Raw genomic sequence first — 21,056 nt, 5'->3', positions numbered from 1 at the left:
GGGAGAGAGGAAAGGCAGGAAGGAGAAGGTGAACTGCAGAGCACTCATTGCACTGGTAGTGTTATGGAATAGTGTCTTTTCCTCAATCTCTCTTCAACTGCTACATTTCACACTGATATACGAGGTTTAAAAGCCATGATAATTAAAGGTGTATGTGTGCGCACACTGCAGGTTCCATCCTGGGCTCCTTGGAGATTGTTTTTTCTCAAGTTTAGGCCAGTTCTAGAAATCTTCATAGAGATTACACCAAGCTTGTGTTTTCCTCTCTTCCTTATCCTGTAGCTGTAAGGTTTTTACCTTTGTGGTTATGGGATGTGCTCTCAACTACAAACAAGTGTTACGGTACCTACTTGAATCAATCACTCTAATGGATGTTAGGTTCCTCATATATCTTACTCTCTGTGTCCTCTTTCACTTTGTGGCTGTGTCACTGGGCATTTTTCCATGATGCTACTGCATGATTAAAAAAAAAAAAAAAAAAGTGTGCGTGTGTGTATTTGGGGGCAGAAAGTGGGAATTGAAAAAAAAGAAAAAAAATCCTTTCTAGGAAAGGAGTAGCTGGTTTTACCTTTCTTCGCTTGTTTGGGTCTCTAGATCCCCCTTCATAATGCAATAATTTTTCTAGAGTTTCAGACTCCCTTCTCACTGAGTGAAGCCAGTCAGGTCTTGACTGGTCCTAATCGTTTCCATCTTCAGCTTGCACCCGTTGCCCTTCCAGCCACGTTTCAATTCTTTGAAGGTATTTTAGTGCTTACAAATAAGGAAGTAAAGCTGGAATGTAGAATAGTGAGGGTCTGTTGGAGTGAAATTGTGCTAGGTGCAGTCCTTGAACACAATAGACTGAAATGTCTGCAGAGCTCCCTTCTGAGCCCTTGCGAGACGTGAACTTGGCAGGTGGGAGCTCCCTGCTTTTGCTCCACTTCTCCACTGCCACGACCAGCCTCCATGCCTTGGGTAGTAACTGAGCCTTCTGCAGCCTATTGCCATAGGTCTTGTTCCTTTCCTCTCTACTAATTTTTTTTTTCTGTTTTCCTCTCTACGTGTCTTATTCAGAGCTCATCATCTGGCTAGCAAGTTACTGTTTCTTATCTTGAAAAAAGCTTCTAAGTTTTTTCTAAAATGAAAACTATACTGTTTAGTAAGCAGAAAGCACAGAGAAGCCTGATGTTTTTTCCGGAGGAACCTGTTTTCAAATCATTACAACAGAGGGCATTCAACCTGTGAGATGACATGAAGCAGTTAAGTACCAAGACACCCTGTTTTTCTTCCTTTCCTCCTCCTCCTTTCTCTTCAGTTGCTAACATTAGTAAGTGAGAGGAGCATGCATTCAGCTCATTTAAGCTTGCTGCAATACCATGTGAAAATTCTTTGGTATTCTAGCTAGATCCGAAGAAGACAATGGTGCTTGGAAGAGCGGGAATGTGCTGGGGTTTTTTGTTTTTTCTATTTTGTTTTGTAGCTGAATTGGACTTCTTTTGTGAATGTACCTGGTAATTTGTAGAGTATGTATGAACTGCTCTAGGGTCTGCCAGGATGGAATGTAATTATCACACAGTTCTGTGAGCACTTGATTGTTATTGCTGTCTTCACCAATGTGCAATGTCGTTTTTTGTATATTTTACTGTCTTTATAGATGTTGTGTAGATAAAGAATGGTAAATTTTAATTTAATATATTTAAAAAAAGATTCTAAACACGTTGATTCCAAATTGTGATTGCTCGTGAGCAAAAGTTGTTTGAATATTATGATAAGAGATGGAATCAAGCCAGAGCATTAGAGAGGCAGAAACGTACCTGAATTAACCACAAGTTAGACTCAAGTAGCAGTCAGCTTTGTTCTGAATTTCATAATAAATATTATCAGGCAGAAATAAGAGTATCCTAGAGAAATCACTATAGTGAATTTGTAGATGCTAATGGAAAAATTGATCTATTTGCTAATAACTTAATATGGGTTGTTTTATTTCCTTCTTGTTCTGTCTTCTGTATACTTGTGTATTGAAACCTGTTTTAATTTCATTGCTCTGTCATGTTCATCACAAAAGGCATAAGACTTCCTGAGGCAGAAAGAAGTGTGTGTGAATATGTATATCAATATATCATAAATTAACTATTTACCATTGTAGTTTGTCTGTGGAAATGATGGTTGGATATACTGCAGCAGGTATGCGTGTTCATAGTAAGTTAAAGGCAGATGATTACTGAAAATTAATGAAACATTTAATAAAAATTTTTTATGTGTGAAGAAAACCACACGCAAACAGAGCACAGGAGTGTGAAAAGGAACCCTTGAATATGGATTGACAGAGCTGCTGGTCTGCTTTGTATTTGAAGATAAGAAGAGGAAAAAGCATGAGCCTTAAAGCCCAGTAGCGTACTGAAAATACACAACCTAACCTCAGGTACACCTTTAAATACACTAATTAGAGAAATTCTGCCGAACAATAACCGTATTCTTTAAAAACTTAATTTTATTCCTGTTAGAATGAAGAATTTATTTGCAATTAGATGTAGACCTTTGAACTATAGCCAATTATTTTTCTTTAAACAAAGAAAACTGATGTAACAGTGGCCCAGTCTGTAACCTCACATTTACAGTCCAGTGAGATTGTGCTGATGTGATCTGTGCATATGTCATATGCCTCTTAGTTTTAGCAGTGGTTAGAAAAGCTAAGCTGAAATACCAAAGGAGAATTCAAGCACATATGCCTGTATATAAAATATGGCGATCTTAAATGAATTACTTCAAGTTATGCCTTTCCACTAAGATGATTTGAAAGGTACTGGGTTGAATTAACTGTGCTACCCAGAAAATATCCATTAAGCTGATTTGGAGTTTAGCTTTCAGTGCAATTGTATTTACTTGTTTTTCATTCTTTACCAGATTTCTCTGGATGAGCTTGGAACAAGGAGGTAACTCTTAATGAATGTCCACTGTAAAAGCTTCAGCAAGATTTTTTTTTAAGTAGGAACAGTTGTTCGTTCAGGATGTGTATTCTTTTGCAAATCTCTTTCTTTGGACCTTGGGATATCATACAATGGGCAATGAGCGATGACATTTGTAATACAAAATACTATTCTTGAGGAAAAATTGAACAAGTTATGAACAAATCTGTAGGGCAAGATAGGAATGGTCTGAGGCTTCTAAATTGATGATTTGAGGGTGCACGTGTGATGGTAAGGTTGTGAGGGGGGAGGAATCAGCAAACCTGCAGAGGTGATTACCTGTATTGACACCAGCAAATGCTAGTCTGGAATAGTCCCAAGGGTACCCATGAGTACCAAGAGGTTAATCTAAGAGCAGCTGAGTAGTGTGGCTTATGTACTGCTGCTGTGTATGCTGTAGGGCTCTTGCATGCACTCTGCCTTTCTTCTGCACTCTTCTTCTGTTCGTGTAATAGAAGAAGTAGAGGGTTTTTCTATACATTAATGAGTCTGTGAAAGGGAGAGGGAGAAATGGACGGGTGAAAGTGCTTGTTTAGATTTGGTGAGCTTTTGGCTGTGTCCTGGCATGCTGCAGTAGCATACAGCAAAGTTGACAAGCAGCCTGATGCCATTATGGTAAATATTAACTGTATAAATTATGTATACAGTTCAGGAAAAAGGATCATCATCCTACCCAAAAAATAGATGAATTGACTTGAATTTTATCACAAGTAGTAATTTCTTAGAAGTTGTATAATGTCTTTATGATTGCATTTAGTTTGCCTTAACATACCTACTAACCTCTGAATGTGCAGCTGGCATTTTGGAACAGTCATCCATGAGACTGTTTTTGTAAATCTTCTGCTAAYCTAATCTGTGTTTGGCAAAGACTTTATCTTAAAACAGCAAGCATCATGTGAACAGAAGTATTGGATAGTTTTTCCCTTTTGGGGGGTTGGTTTAATCAGTCATAGTGGTTTTCTGCCCAGAGAAGCTGTATAATGTTTTATTTAAATTTATTACAGAAGAAATTCTTACGTGTGTATATACAGATCCTCTGGAAGAACTCTTATTTTAGTTAACTCATCTTTGTTTCTTCAAAGATAAGGAATCTATTTCTTTCCTTCCACCTCTAAAACTTCAGTTTCTTTCAGTCACTTTGACCTATGTCCAATTAAGGATTTTTGCTCATTTCAACTTCAAAAATTACATCAACTTCAGTAATACTATTACTAGCTCCTGAAATATCATTATTCAAGGACTAGATATTTTGGATGTGTCAGTTGGTTAGGTTTTTAGAAGGGGTATAGGTTTTGCTGTCTAAAAACTTTTTAGATCTTTCAAGGTCTTGCAATATGATTAAATGGCACATTTAGGTCCTTACGTAGGAATAGGGATTTACTCTGGAGAAGTAATAGGATAGTGGTTCAGGACTTGAAAAGCGTTTTGTATTTCACAGGTATTCTGGGAGGTCTTGAGCAAACTGCCTGATGTCTTGGCTTCTAACATCCCATGTTTTGTTACAAGGAAACTCATGAACTGTTGTGGGATAATTCTAGTGGATATCACTTTACAAGCCAGCATTCAAGAAATTGTTCCGATGGAGTCAGTCATTCAAGCATTTGAGCCTGAATAACCTGCTTCTTCAGGGAACTTTCAGCAAGCTCTATTGGAAGATGCAGATATGAATTACAGATACTAGGTTAGGTTCTTCACTTGCTGTCCCTTCAAAATTTCTGTTGTCAGCATCTCTTTGGTGCAAATCCCTTCCAGTGAATTATCATGCAACTTACTTGCTAAAGACTTAATGCCATGACTCATGTCCGAGGCCTTTCAGTGAGGTCTTGGCAAGTTGCATTGGATTGGATCAACAAAACTATTGTTTTTGTCCAAGTGTTTGCTGGGAGAAATTCATGTTAAATTGCAGCACTAATGTTCTGTGTAAGTGGCACCAAATATACATGCCAAAGTCTGAAAAGTGCTTATGAGAAGCTTTTAGTGGGGTGGCTTTTTCCTTTTTGACTCCGCATCTATAGCCGTATGTACAGTGTGGTTCCTAATAGAAATCCAAAAGAGAAGTGTTTTGCCTCCAACAATTTCCATTTAAGTGCTACTGCTGGCCTGGTTATTAGGTTGATGTTGACTATTCTGCAATTTTAACTTTGAGGGGTGGAGGTTTTGTTTTGTTTTGTTTTGTTTTCTCCCTAACCTGGGCGTCTTGTTAGTCAGGCAATTTCACTGGTGCTTCCTTTGGTCTTGCGCTTCACTCCATCTCGAAGAGAGCAATCCAGGACAGCAACACAGTTTATTTATGCAGTAGTTCTCATCTCAAAAGTCTGTTAATTGTTGAAAAATAACAATGCACTTGTTGTTAACCACAATAAGAGATGCTTAAGAGTTGCAGAAAAGATGACCCTTAAAAATGTGTTATATACAGCTCAAAGTGTCAAATACTTTAAGTATTAGAAGTATATCAGTAGTTCAGTCCTTTTACAGTTGATCGGTACCATATGACTTCTTACACGCTTTCTAATACTGTCTGATTCTAAATGATGATTTCACTTAATCAATATTAGTGTATAGTGTAGCTTCTGGAATGACCTTATAATATTTACCTCAGAGTGAATCTTACGCCTTTGTCACCATTGTTTGTATCTTCAGATTCTGTTAATTATTTGACATTTCACAATATATTTTTATTCACTGTGTGCCAGTGTTTTGTTATTGTAACTGTAATAAGAAATCGTCTCGTACAAATGACGCATAGTGGCAGGGTTTAACAAGATGGAAGCATCAGTATTAGTAAAAATCTGCTTTATATAATATGTCATGTGTTAAGCTAATGTTGTCACATGCTGGCCATTGGGAGTGGGAGGGTTTTGTACTGAGAAGTTCTGGACTGATATCCTTGTGAGAAAGAAAGAGAACATTCAGTAGCCTCTTAGCTGATTTTTTTTTAATATACATATATATATATATATATATATTTGTCTTAGCAAAATCACTGTCAGAGGAAACATATTCATTTGCATAGATGTCTTTTTTTCCTATCACTTTTATTCCTGGCCAGCTTAGTAGCACTGAAGATGTAAATAAAACTTGGATTAATACTAATTAAGGTGCTTTCCGTTTTTCTATATATGGCTGTTTTAACATAGGAAGAATTTTAATGCACTGCAACTATATAGTCAAAGAGGGAAAAGTTGATTTACCTTGCTTGAAGAATAGAAATGACTTTCTTACTGGGACCTGTTTTGTCATGCTTTGTTTAATATAAATGACAATCATTCTCTAAGCTGTCCGCTTAAATTTTTGCTAAATGACTGAACTCACTACCAACCATCCTGCTGTCCAGATGGGTCTGTATGAAATAATGGTTTTCCAAGTCAGGAATCTCTTAATTGTCCATTTGTGAGGATTCTGGATGAGCAGATGAGCTTCACAGTGGAGACAACAGTTTTTGTTGTCAGTGTGACTGCCAGTCCTCTTTCAAGGTCTTCCGGGCTTGCTTAATTAGAGGGAATAATAACTTATTACATTAGACTTGTATTCATCTAAATAGCATTTTATAAATGATAAATAATTTTTCTTACCTTACTTCCTATTTTAGAGAGCTGTTGTATTGACTGATTGTTGGGATGAATTGATCAAAGCTTACTGAAAGCCATTTTAGCGCCCATGAAGTCTAGTAGAGCCATGAGAGTAGAGTACTAGTCCACATAAAGCCCAGGACCAACAGAATAGATCTTACTTGAGGCCTCACAATTTTCTTGTCTTTTGCAGCACAGCTGACCCTGAAGATTTGTCTACCTCATCTAATTCAGGATGATGATGCTGTTGAGTGTGATTGATACGGGTTTTTTCTGTGATTTCAGTAGCTAAGTAGATTTTATTTTACTTATAAATTCAACTTCCAAAATAAATAAGTATGCTGATAAAGTTTATAAGAAACCTGAGCAGACCATTAATTGCCTTCATGTTCTCTTAGGTAGGTAGTAAGAGTGGAGTATAAATGAAGTAACTGTTGAGTACCAGCTTCCTAGAACAGAAAATGAATTAAAAGTTTCAGGGTGGCATCAGGTGAAATTCAGGAGAGTGCAAGAAAAGCAGTAGATGAAGCCTTTTATGATTTACCTGGGCATTTTTATCTGATTCCTAGCAATACTGTTCTGATATCTAAGGGAAGATTCCCTGGCTTTCTGTTCAATGGACTTAGCATATTATTGTACAGAACACTAAAGGCATATTCTAAATTGTCTATGCATATCACTTCAAAAAAAACTGAGGGAATGTAGAGCAATGTTTGGACCACAGTGGATGAAGCCATTAGGTCATATCATAGCTGTGTCACTTACCAACTAAATTAACAGCTCTGTGAAATGGCTTATTTTATCCTACTTTGGGGTAGTTGCCAAGAAGTGGCAGGCATAGTTCAGAACCTTCAGTGACTCCTTTTGAATTAATTCAATAAAATGAAGCATTGAAGTGAGCGTGTTTGAAGGTTATAAATCCAGATGCAACAACTTAAAAATCMCCCATTCAAAAGATTATAGCATTTCAGTGTGAATATGGAGCAAATATACAGACTGTACAAGCCTGGATTTAACAGCCTGCTTGGCAGTTCAATCTATTACCATTGTCAGTGAGAATTAGAATCTGTGGATGAAATAATTAGARTACTTAAATCTGCTGCTTTGGAAAATCTTTTTGTATCAGCTTAACTCACAGAAAAAGTATTTTTATCTTTGTTTATTCTTTTTATCCTATTTAATTTAGTTCTGTACTCTTAAACTACTAGAAATCAGAAAATATTTTCCAGGCTATATGTGTAGCTTTTATGACAGACCTAAATAAACCCTTCAAGCAGTGTTATGTTTTTCCAAAATCCGCCTCTTCTAACTCTCAGACACTGTTTTAATTATACTGTTGGCATCTGTGAGCATTTTTATTACCATCCTCCCAAGCACCCTCATAAAAGGGCTTGTCTCAAGCTTGAAAACATTTCTTTTGGAGAGGAACCTGGCAAAAGAGTGTTGATTCGTATCTTGTGATTTCTACACTCGGTCGTGTTCCCCATTTTCAACTTTTTCCTGCAGTGTCCTCACCAAGTAGGAAGAAATGCCTGGAAGGAGAGACTTCTCCAAAGAGTTTAGTCATTGTCTGCCATATGAGGGACTCTTTCTCATATGCCTGATGACTTCAACTTTAGATCAGGCTCCACTCAAGCTGTTCGCTTTGGTTACTCAAACGCTATTTCGACTCTGGGAACAACGATATTCCTCCAGTACTCCCTTAATTCATATTCCTTTTTGAAGATACAGTCATGTGAACTACTTTGCAAATATACCTTTTGATTTAAAAAGCAAACTGTAGTTGAAACTGTATTACTAACAAGCTGAATGTTCTCTATACAACTCTGAATAAGACTTAGTTTGGTCTCTTACATAACTCTGCTTGAGGATACTTCTTTCAGGGTACTTAGTAAAATGGATACTGTTTCTGTATGATTATGTGTGAACAGACAAGAGCTTAATTAACTGCTGAAACTTTAACAGATTTTCTAAACTTGACCTAGTTTATCCTGACACATTACTTTTACTGTTTTTCAAGTGATCTAAGACTGTTGTTTACTGCAGATAAACACTGTGGGTTTTTTTTCCCTGAGGTTCTTGAAGATTTTAAATGCGAACTTATCAGACCTTGTAGTATATATAGGCATTACAGATTCTTGGATATAAACTGTCTATGAATTCTTACAAATGTAGAATAGACAATGTTCTGTGCTGTACAATCTTGTTTGTTATGTTACAGCTGATGGAAGAAAGGCTTAAGGTTTTTTCTTTGAGCTTGGACGTCTAGCTGCTCTAGGCAGCATGCTGTGCCCGAGGTTTCCAGAAAAAGTAGTTCTGGACCTGGGCCCTAGATCAGTAGCTCTGTACTCACTGCCATTTATAACATCAGCTTTTGGTGCATTGGTTTATTGCTTTTGGATTCATCCTCAAGCTAACTTGAGGAAAATTGAGGCTGTGTTTTCTGGCTGCTGGAAGAGTGCATACTACTGCTCCCTCCTAAGCTTACTGTCAGCATAACTCCTAGTGCAGTGTTCATAAGTATAATTTTTGGGGCATCAGTGATAGAAGTTCTTGCAGAAGCACCTCTTCTCAGTGGAATGGCAAAGCAGCCAACTAGTGATGGCAGCTTTAGTGTGTTGTGAATCAGGGATGCACATGATGCAGTCCTTGCAAACATGTATTTCAGGTGTAGAAACCAGAAGTGACCGATCAAATTCTGTACAATGATCTGGTGGAGAAGCCTACTGTTCTAAACATGCTAATAGCATCTGTTAGGCACATTTGATTGAGTGCATCTTGCTTCTGATGAGCTACAAGTGGGCAGTTTTAGACTACTAAAGAGAAGACAGGTTTCCTTGGAAGGAAACGGTGTGACATTTGACAGGGTAATCATGTAAGATGATAAATGTTACTACTCTCAGCAATATAACAAACTAGTTCAATTGTCATTGTTAACTTGATAATAAAGATATTTATTATGTCTGAACAAGCATCTGCTCAAATGCCTGCACTGCGGTCCTGTCATCCTTGGCTTTGGAGGATGACACTTCCATTTGAATTCATAATTTTGGCAGTACAAAATGTAGCTAATAGTACAACAAGGCATATATTCTTGTATACCTTTTTTTAAGGAATTCTTGCTGTCCGGTGGATCAGTAAGGAAATTTTTGAATGTCTACTTCTGTTTGCAACATTTCAATTGTCACARACAGCAGAAAACATCATGCATCCTGTTTTTGCTTGTGCCCTGTGCCAGAGTTGAAATGGTGGGAGTACTGAAAATACAAAACTTTTGACCCACTGGATCTCGTTATAAATTTAATCCAGTATAAAAATACTTAGTTTTGACCATACCAGCATATCTACATATGCAGACTTCTAGACTGTGAAGTCTCATGACCTAGATTGCAGTTTGCTCAAGCCTAAATAAACCAGTTAAGAAATATCGCCAGGGAGACAAACCTCTGCTAAATCATAGCAGAGCTTCACATTTTACCGTAAGAGTGGCAGTTGCAACTCTGCTTTAACAGGGTGGATGCAGTCCATATTTGACAGTGTCAGTGTTAGCTGTTCCACGTTTGCCTACCGTAGAAGTGCAATTATTTCAGTTATTTTGGGTGGTGTACTATCCAAATTCATCCATTAAAACACTTTATTTGCAAGGGGGTGAAATAAAAGGCAAAGCAGTGTTCGTATTCTCATAGCATTAAGCAGAGATGATAAAACTATTGAATTTTTCTTGTTTAGCCTTGCAGTTCGAAAGACATGGACAATGTCACTGCCCCACAAGGGATCGATACCCCAAATGTTGGCACAGGAAGGGTACAAATAATGCCTGGTGGGTGTGCAGATTACTGGGAAGGTCAGTGTTTTGGTAAATGGTCTCCCCTCTAAATCCCTTTTTGTACATCTAATAAAGTATTCTTTTGATGTCTTGTTGTATGCTTTTAGCTTGATAATATTTGTTCCTGGTTTGAATTGTTGTGCGAATTCTCCTGGTCTCAGTCGTCAGAGCCACAGCCTTTTGCTCTGGGCTAGGTGTCTCTTGAGAGTCCCTGCAAGATGCTCCTTGGGATATCCATACTTCCCCTTGCTTAACTGCATCTCTCTGTACAGCAGCTGATGGAGTAGTTGTTACATCAGTGTCCCCAACCCAGTCCAGCAGAGTTGGGCTGTTGCGTTTGTCATTTTATCATGCCAGTTAATCTGAACAGGACAACGTGAATCAGTCTGTAGCTAGCAGATACACTTTCTGTGTATTACCTAAAACTCTCACCCACAGTGTCTATGTGACCTGTAAACTTGCAAGTTAGCGTAGACTTTGATTCCTCACTGACTCTGCATTCACTTAGTGAGTCTGCCAAAAAACATAGAAGTTTTCCAACTAGGGAGAGCCTGAACTTGATCAGTACAGGTGTCATCCATCTCAATGCTTCTGAGATCAGAGAACTTGCAAGCAGCAGACATTTCAATTTTGCCTATTATTATGGACGGCTTTTTTAAGGATTTATTTAGAGAACGGCCTGGCTTGTCTTCAGTCTTAGACATTTGTTGGGGCAGCAGGCAAGCTCACCAACTGCTGAGGATTTTCAGATCCCCAGTGGTGCTGTTTGTTTTACTAGAAAGCCTTCCCTCAGTGAGAAAGACTGAGGAGTTCCCCACCAGAACGGAAAACTGTGGTGTGGCCCATTGGGACCTCTCATTGCGAAGCAAACAATCTGGGCAAAGTCCAAACAAGCCACTCTGAAGTGCTGAAGTAGAGCAGGCTGACCTTGACTTCTGGAGTAACTGGAGTAAACTGGATTTGCCAAGGCAAATCTGGATATGTGGGTTTTCTTTGCTCTAGAAATATTTTCTCTGGGTGAAAAAGCTTGGAGCATTTTTACATACCGACATTAGGCACTCCTTAATTGTGTTGTCACTGGCATTACTGAACTGTATGAGGTTAATTTGCGCCAACTTAATTAAAATTCTAAATGCTATTTTCTGTCTTTGTTTTTATTTAGTGATTTTGTACAGCATCTAGTTGTAGCAGAACTGTAGTGGGATAGTGTTTCCTCAGTTTGAATACTTAACTAATGTAGCTGTGTTATGTGTGGTGCAGAACGCTGTGTCTCCTGCAGTTTGCTGAAGAGAGCAAAGGACCGTTAATCCCTCTTGGATGCTCATCTAAAAGTTACAGTTCCTACTGACTGTCACCTCAGCAGGAAACAGGCAAGTTTTACAGAAGCAGAAAAAGTGGAGAGCAAATCCATTCAAAGGCTATTCATTTCTTACTGTGGTAGCCCAGAGTGTGTGGAAGTTATCACTGGGACACGTGAATGAAGAAAGGTATTAGGATGAGAGTGGGTATGTTAATCTGGACTGGGGGTTCTGTTGGTTACTGGGTAGTTTTAGGTAGGTCTTCTGGACTGATACCAGGAAGAAAAGCAATTTTAACTGAATTCTCGGTGCAACTAAAGGATAGGTATAGTTGGACATTGGCTCACTTCCTGTTGCTTTAGTATTTTTTTGGAAGGAGAGTTAATGAATATATGTCAGCTCTTATTTGTTTGATTTGTTATCGTGTAACTTGCCTTCCATAGTTACCTTTGTTTTCTGGCTTATTACTTTTCTATTGATTTACTACTTTGATAAGCATTTTAAAAACTACTTTCATTTCAGGGGAAATGGAATGCTGAGATCTGTAAATATTTATATATTCAGCTGAAAAATACTAGTTCAAACTGTTTCACTGAAAGTACCTGCTTTTGAAGAGATGAGTAGCTATTCAGTTTTGTAAATATTTTTTCCTAGGGAGTTTCAGAAAACTTTTTTTAACGAAGAAGCATTCTTCTGTAATTTAACAGCAGCAGCATCCTCGCTCTAACACTTGTTAGGAAGACATGCCTATGCAGGAGGCTTTCGGGAAGGATTCAGTAATTTCAGCTGAATGTTGAAGCAAGACTGCAAATGGAAGTGCAGATGCCTGCTGCAAGCTTTAAGCTGTGCAGTTACATAGATCAGAAGCAGGGTGTTTGTGTCCACAGGTGATCCAGCTGGGGCAGTGACTATCCCTTACCACCTGTCACTTGATCTCCTGTTCCTTTGCTGGGCTTTACCATTGTTTTGGCTCTTCCAGCTTAATTGTAATCACTCCATCACCCACTACTGCCAAAATTAGGAGGAAAAAAAAAGAAAGATTCTCTGAAGTGCAATGGCCAACGCAAAAATGTGTCTAAATTGGTGTGGAAAACGATTGTGCAAACAGATGTTGGCAGCTAGAAGAGGGGCTCTTGGCCTGTGGAGCTGGAGAGCAGCTGGCTGCTGTAGTGGTTACAACTTGCTGAACTGCAGCCAGAGCGGCATGCCAGCCCACAGCCTAAAGTTACTTTACTAGAAAGAATCTTAATATTGTTTTATCCTCACGTCTTAATTTTCAGCAGAGTTGTTTGTTTTATGTTTGAAATTTTTTGCTTGCTGCCATGGTGTATCCACGGTGCCCTGTGGGCACACAGAGGCCTGCTCATCTGGCTTCTAGCACAGGCTATAGCCCTGGTTTGGGGTTTTCCATAGTGGGGGTACTAGCACTCTGGCTGGAGGCCTTGATGTACCCACTCCAGATACATACCTGTGCTGAACAACCCTCTAAGCACTGGTGTCCTCACTGATGGTTGTAGGATTAAAAACAAACAAAAAAATCGTGGAGCTGCTGGTAGTTCTCCCAGACCTGTCTGATCCATAATTTATTGCTTCAGTTTCTAGCCTTGCAAGCACACATCGATCATACTTATTTAGAAATCACCTACTTTTTACTCTTAGACTTAAAACCAGGCAAAACAATCCTTCCAGTGTTCTTTTAATTTCCAGGGACCCTTTCATATTTGTTCAGCTGTTTCAGAAGCTGAGTGATAGTGGAGAGGGGAAAAAAGAAGTGTCCAATACCTTCAGAAAGAAATCAAAATCAAAGTGTACAAGACAAAGTGGAAGACTCCCTGTTTTTCCCCCTGTGGTCTCAGCCCTTTTTCTTAACCAAGCTCTTAAGTCTTTCAAGAGAAAACTGCTATCCTATTTTGACTGTTACCCAGGAGGTGGAGCCTGCTTATTCCAGTTAATAGTGAGTGGCAGGTGGGGAGACTTGGAGGCTGAGAGTTTTCTGGAGGGGACAGGTGAAAACTTTTTCTCTGGAGCTTGAGAACAGAGTGTTGCAGGAAGCTGGTTTCACATAGGCTCTTTTCTGCTGTTTTTGGAATAAAACATGCTTTGGCATCTTTGAAAACAAGAGTGCTGAGTTTGAAGGAGACCAGAACACTAAAAGATTCAGATCCTTTTTAAAGGAATTGTTATTGATCCTAAAAAGAAATGGGGCAATGGGAGGACACAGTAACACAATCCCAACCTGTGAAATTTTGCGTTAAAGGATACGGGGAATCAATCCTCCATGTCCATTGACAAGGAGGGGAGAAAAGAAATGACTCATTTGCAGCATGGAAAACCTGAGTTGGAAATTTGAAGGAGAAAAAATCAAAGTACAGGAACAGTAAAAAGAAATGGAACAATTTTCTTGTGGATATTGTGGACTCCATTTCCTTGGAGCTTTGTACATATGAGTTAGACAAGTATCTGCCAGGGATAGCCCAGGGATACATAATTTCACAGGGCAAGGGGCTCAGCTGGGCTCCTGAGGTTCCTTCCTGCACAGGTTTTTATGGTTCCTCTGGTGCATGATCACAAAGTAAAAATCTTAACAAGTGCTGAAACTGCAGAATTTATTGTTCTGAAGGAACTTTTTTAGTCTAAATTTTGGGATGTTTGGTWTGTCTTTAATAGTATGTGGCATAAGACTTCGCTGACTAAACTGCTTTCAAATTCTGACTTGTTCTGTTTTGTTCTTACATGGTTAGACCATGTGTGTCACAAATCTGTTTTTTGTTCCGTTTATGTTAACCTAGTAAAAGATGCACTTCAGACTGCAAAATCACAAGGATGTTATCACAATATTATTTTAGTCGATAAGTCTTTACTTTTTCTGTTAAAGTTTGGTCAGTCTTCATCTTTGCTCTCTCTCTGTACCTTTTCCTCAGTTTCTCAAGGGAGATTACTGGGCTGAATTTGGATGTTTCTTGACACAAGTTAGTGTGCCCTGTTTAAAAAAAATCCATTTTGAGTGTTCCAAATGAAAAGAGTAATTAAAATTATGCAAGTTTTCTATTTGCATTCAAGTATATTTGTTTCCATGTCATAACTGTGGTGTTTCACTTAGTATTTTTTTTTAATAAAGTGATATTAAAAGATTCATCTCTTAAGAAATGAATAATATTGCATGACTGTAACCTACATGAGACATACTCTTGGCATCACTGCTAATGAAGGATTTGTATGGTGTGAAATTTTCATGATATGTGCTAATTTATGACTATTCAGTCATTTGTCTGGTATTCCTTACCAAGAAAAGTTGGTTGCTTCATTAGACAGAATAATGTCTCAAATGGGTCCTATTTTTAACTCAAAAGAAAAAGGCTAGTTAGATCTGTTGGAAAGTGCTGCCGTATGCCTGTGCGACTGTAATATGGGCATTTAACTACGTCAATGTAAAGACTGTCGTTTGTGTTGCCCCTTCGTACGCTAAAGTTTAGAGGGAGAGACGTTTCTTTCCGCACTCTATTCAAGGGGGTGCGTTGGTTTGTTTTTTGGTGTTGTTTCGGGGGTTCGTTTTTTTTTTTTTTTTTTTTTTGACAGCTGTTGAATGTGCTCACTTTGTGTCGTGAATGGCTGTTTCCTTTTGTCCAAAGTTATTCATGCTGAAAGTTAGACAGCTGCTTGTTTTGGGAACACCTGGGCTTCCAGGAGAAGGTCAGTATTCTTTTTACCTTTTTAATGGGCAGCGTAATCAAATCAACCCTGCAGTGTGCTGTGAGTGGCCTGCCAGTCTCACCTTCAGGTGTGATAACAAGTGAACAGGAGGAAACGGAACCTTTCTCTTGAACTTACCTGTTTCCTGGTGTCACTTTATATCACTTCTTAAGAGAAGGCAATAGCAAAGAGGGAGAGACCAGAGGGTTGCAGTGTGTTGGCCCTGCCCCAGCACCTTGGCCAAGGTGTCTGGGGAGGGCTGGTGGCTTGCCTTCTCGCACCTCTGACTGGCAGCCAGCTCCCCCAGGTGGCCAGGGCTGCTCTCTGAGCCAACTGGCCAGTCTGCTTTCAAAGCTGACCTGGCTTTTCTCTGCTCTTTAGTGCACCAAATGTTTTGGATTTTTAACAGTGCACATATGCGTATACATGTGAACACACTCTTCTTCCTAACACTGTGGTTTTTTGAGATGTTTTGCTTTCATAATGATAAAGATTTTGCTTATGTGTAGATGATGAAGTACCAAACTGAAACTGGTTATGGTGAATCTCTGGAAATACTGCAATGAGCTTTATTCTTCCATTGCATTTATTTTGTGCAGCTGTAATATGAACATCTTATTTTAAAAAATGGTATGTGGTAGTAGAGCAAGTTCTTGATGTATTTACTTGACCTCCAGCTACAATGATTCATTCAAAATACACATTTTTAATAGGTGTTGAAAGATTTGGAAAGCTGTGAGTTATGTGCATTGATATTTCTTGTATATATTCTCATTTCCCCTGTTTTCCAGATACAATCTTTGTCTTGCTTTAGTCAAATAGTGTGTTTGTAATCTGTCACTGTCAACATCTCTAGGGTTTCATACTGGTAGAGAGAGGTCTTGGAAGTGTGGCAAAATATTAGGTAGGATGATTTGATTGCTGGGAGGCAGCTAAATAGGCTGTCTTGAAACTCTCCGCTTGGCGGAGAGTGACATCTTGGAGCCAGAGCTACTTCTAAACTTCATTGGTAGGGAAAATGATTTCTATCATTTCTGCCTTGGAGAAGTGTTTGATCACTGAACTCTGTGCTTTGCTGTGTGGTAGGTTTTTTGGTTTTTGATGTTGTTTACCATTTATTGAATGTAAGTGATGATTTCTTACTATTCTTTACAGTGATTTTGCCAAATGATACTGAGTATCTGCACTGTAAAAAGATGTGCAATTTGTATTTGAATTTGTGCTTACAATTAGTAGAATTATATTCTACTCAAATTATCATCATTAATGAGAATCCTTGGCATCTTCTAAGTTTTCCCATCTAAAATATGTATAATGAATTTCTGTAGAGAAGATTTTAGCAGAAGTTGTGGAGAGTTGTTGGAGATCAGAGTGGAAAGAAAGTCCAGGGATGTACAGTACAGGGTTGGAGGAGTGGTTTGGAGTGTCACAGCGGCAAGGGAAGACTCAGGAGATGAAACCCAGACCATCCACAAAGTGAAGCAAAACAAAAAGCATCTGGAGCTTCCTGCTCTGTAGACGAGAGCTGTCAAATTTGGTGAAGTTTCTGAGCTAGAACAGAAATGAACAATAGCTTGAAGTTAAACCTTTGGACAGCTGCACAACAGGGTAAAAAAATCTAGGAATATATGTGGAGACTTGGAAAAACCCCCACATAGTATTGCATTTTGTACACTCTTTAGAAAAGAGTTTTGTATTAAGAAAATTCTACTTCTGTTAAAGTAATTATTCTAAGTTGTTTGTAGCTACCAGCTAATCTAAATTTTCTAACAGAAGGTGTGGTGGGAAAAAAGCCATTTTCATTGCTGGGAGACCAGTTAACTTCCCAGTGTGAAAAATATGCTGTCTCTTTCCTTGGAAAGCAATCTATCCCTTTCTCCTCCCTGCCCTTTTCTTTTAATGTATCTGGCATTGKAAAGGAGGAAGAAATATTAACATTTCTGAATTCAGTCTTGCATATTTACTGAAAGTTTGACTTGCAATTTGAATTTGTTATTAGATGTTTGATATTGAAGAGTGAAAAATTAATGGAAATTGTGGTTGCTTTTCTGTCAGCAGTGAATGACTCGCTCTTGGCTGTATACCCAGTAAGTGTATTGTTTTCCTCATGTAGCATTTTCCTATACTTCAGGGAAAATGTTAATTTTCAAGAATGCATATGTGCCTTTTTCTAGCAATGGACTTCCAATATGCCAAGAAAAATAACTGGTTTGGATAGTTTCTAGCTTGATGATAGTGTGACTTCGTGCAGAACTGCATTTGTAAACATTTCGCCTGAACTCTTTACACTCTTGAAAGATGTGTATTAAATCATTAAATGCAAAATTCAGAGAGAGAATGCTATTTCTGCCTTTTCAGATACTTTAGTAGGAGCTTGTAAGTGATTTGACAGCATGGTGGCCCTTTCCTTGAAGATCTGTGTCCGCCAGTGCAATGTAGTGAAGACGATGCAATTTGAACCATCCACTGCAGTGTATGATGCCTGCAGAGTTATTCGTGAACGAGTGCCAGAAGCTCAGACGGGGCAAGGTGAGTTCCTGAATTTGCCTTCAGGTTAATTACTGGCTGAATTTAAAATAAGAAGACAGAGAGACCTGAGTTCTTTAGCACTGTTGTTTTGTTTGTCTATTTATTGGACAGTTTGGGACAATTTTACTTTTTAATATTTTTAATATAAATCAAAATCCTCTAGAGTGACATGTACAGTGCAAACGTATTTGTAAGAGACTGAAGATAGTTAAGTACATTCTTTCTTTTTCTTTGGTAAGGCAGAGTTTTTCTAGAAAAAGAACTTTTGTGAAATGCTGCCTTTTTGCATAAACTGTTTGCCTGAAAGGCAATTTCCACCCCACCCCATCAAACACACACATACATATTTGTTTAACGCTCCTTCATTTCAATGGCAAGCAGAGTTTTTGTCTGAAGAAATATTTTTTTTCTGGTGCCATGTTTTTTGCAGCAGTGTTTGTGGCAGTGCTTTCCAGGAAGATCTAGACAGGCTTACTCTGTACCACAGTAAAGGAAGGGATGATCAGATTACAAAAGAATGGCTGGACGTCTCTAAAACACACAAAAGAAAATGTTTTAATTGGGCCRTATAAATTAAAAATTGCCATGCTGATTGTACCATATTCAAAATGCAATTATATTAAACTATCTTTGTGCCTATTGAGTGAATTAAATGAAAAGGTCCTGTAAAATATTTACTCACTCAGACAAAAGCTTTGGTCCGATCTTGGTTGAAATAGTGAATGAATTCAGATTCTTCTGAATCCTTTGGTGCTGTACTGTGTATAATGCCATTAGAATGTAATCCTTAGAGCAGAGACTTTATTGCTTTTTATGCAAAGTCCACCAACTTTAGAGCTGTTTCTAAAAACCTTGTCTGAACTGATAGAAAAATGTTAGACATGCATGATACTATTTCATAGTGATTCTCCTTTGTAAGAGTCTAGAGGAAGTCTAGTTACAGAGCTTCAAGTTTTTAGGTGAAAGTTATACATCTTTACCAGTTATTTTGAAGAGCTGTTGAATTCAGGGAAGCTGAGTACTAAATATCCCTCAATGTCATGAACCTCAAAGGAAAGCTTAAGGAACTTTGTGTAGCTCATATGATAGTATTTTTTGTTTCTTTATATGATTGCAATACAATTGTGTCTTTTGAACAAAACTCCCTGAAATTGGCTGAATAGAAAAAAAGATGTATTCTTTTCCCTTCTACTTTATGGTTGTTAACATACGTTTGTTTGCCTTTTAGTTCAGAAAATTCATACTGGCACAGTATAGGTGGATCAAGCTAGGTCCTGCATCACAGAAAATGCAGTTGTCCTGTAGCATGGCTATTAAGCTTACAAATTCACTTCTCAGGCAAGCTTGCACACTGGCATAAAGATGGCCATGCTGTTAATGTGCGACCTGCACAGCTAGCTCTAGTCTTTCATTACGAGAGTGCATTCCCCAGAAGTGAGAATTAAAGCAGCCTATGCTTCTTTGGTAATTCTGTACTCTGTGTATGGTGCTTTGTGTGTAAAGTTCACAAACTATTTATAAGCTCAAAGTATAAAATGATTTCATTCGTTTTCTTTACTCAATTTATGCATCTATGTTTGGGTGACTTGAATTTCCACTGGAATTTTTTAAAATTAAGATCTACAGGAAAATTTTTGTTGTGCTTTATATTCAGTTGTTTCTGGAAGGATTCTTCCTTCAGAATTCTATATTTTTAAGCCATTTACACTTTTTTTTCACCTGACATAAAATCTTTTATATGTTTTTATAAATACACAGTACACACACACAAAAACACACATTCATGAGTTCTAACATGCATTTAATGTAAAACCTTTTTAGATATAAATTGTTGCTGTACATGACTTTTAAAAATGAAAGTGGCACAAAAATTGTAGCAACTCTTTTTACTTGACACTGATTGCAGGGAGTCTGGACGTGTGCCTGAAAGTGGGCAAGGTAATGTCCATGCACTGAGCAGTTGTAATGCTATTTGCACACGGCTGGCCAGCTTGTGTTGAAAAAAGGCATTAGCTTAAACTTTGGTAGAGCTGCAGTCTCAGCAGGCTTGGCTTTTACTCTTCGTGGTAGTAAGTTTGTATGAGAATCTGTCATGTATAAATTCTTCACACAAATGCTTGTCATGAAGAATGCTTTGGTAGGCCTTAATTTGACACCTATGATTTTTATACCTGGAGTATAGTCTTTAAAATCTGAGTTTGCTCTTCTGTGGCAATGAGAGTTTTACCTTTTACTACTTATTATGGAAGAAAATTCGCATGTGTTTAGCCTGCAATAGGTGCAGATGTTTCCTGAGATGATTTTTATGGACACTGAATTTTTAAGGGGTTTTTTTCTCTGTATTTTTAGAAAATACCTAAACTTGATGCATCTGCCAAAGAAGACTCATAAGTTTTGCATAAATGCAAATCTGTGAAAAAAAAAAAAAAAAGAAAGAAAGAAAGAAAGAAAAAAGGCTTAAGCCTTTCCTCCCCGCCTCCCAAGTGTTGTATTTTAAAGTAGAACTACTGCATGGAGTAGTATGTTTTAACTGTGTTCAAAAAGGTTACCATTAAATTCACTTTGTATTTTTGGCTAGTCAGTTACAAAGCAGAATCTGTGCACATAATAAAAGGTCTTACTGAGAAGAGTTAATTAAATAATATAGATTACAGTATTTATGGTATGTTCTTGCTTAGTGAAATCTTTGTTTAAATTTTCTGTAAAGCCTGATCTACCCTGTTTTCTGCTGCTAATCTAAGTATTTCATGAAACACAGAGAATGTATTTCTACCTAAGTTTAAGAATGGAAGGAAAATGTAATGAAGGCTTAACCTTGAAGTGTAGAGACCATGCTGGTTTTATTAGATGGGATTTCTTTCTATTTTCTTCTCTTTCTTCCATGAAATTCCATTTTCTCTTTTGTTCCGCAGCCTCTGACTATGGATTGTTCTTGTCAGATGAAGATCCTCGAAAAGGGATATGGTTGGAGGCTGGAAGAACACTGGATTATTACATGCTGAGAAATGGGGTAGGGTGCAAATTTGTTTCTTTCGTCAACTGATTTTTAGAAAACTTGTTTCCCAAATAGAAAAAAGAATACTTAGCTGGAGTTGGAGGAGGAGTGCAGAAGCATTTGTTGCTCTGTACATACCAGATTTGGCAGCATCGATTCTACATAAAATAACCTAAGAAGAACAAAGTCATGAGATTATGTTGT

At 38.0% G+C, this 21,056-nt stretch overlaps 1 protein-coding gene across 2 annotated transcripts in view; it reads left to right on the top strand.

Moving 5' to 3' along the window:
• Nucleotides 1-21,056, top strand: part of TLN2 (talin 2) — a 215,958-nt gene that overhangs the window by 77,260 nt on the left and 117,642 nt on the right. For both annotated transcript variants that reach the window (XM_085303277.1, XM_085303278.1), the window contains exons 3-4: nt 17,687-17,857; nt 20,770-20,867. In XM_085303277.1, coding sequence (XP_085159403.1) covers nt 17,722-17,857; nt 20,770-20,867 — 234 coding nt within the window. In that variant the 5' untranslated portion in view covers nt 17,687-17,721. The remainder of the gene's footprint in view (nt 1-17,686; nt 17,858-20,769; nt 20,868-21,056) is intronic.

This window comes from Rhea americana, unplaced genomic scaffold (assembly GCF_003343005.1).
Source record: "Rhea americana isolate MKP2758 unplaced genomic scaffold, rheAme1 scaffold_2, whole genome shotgun sequence".
In the NCBI taxonomy this organism is placed as follows: Eukaryota; Metazoa; Chordata; class Aves; order Rheiformes; family Rheidae; genus Rhea; species Rhea americana.
Note: the sequence above shows the minus strand (reverse complement) of the source record. Positions and strands in the feature narration are given on the sequence as shown.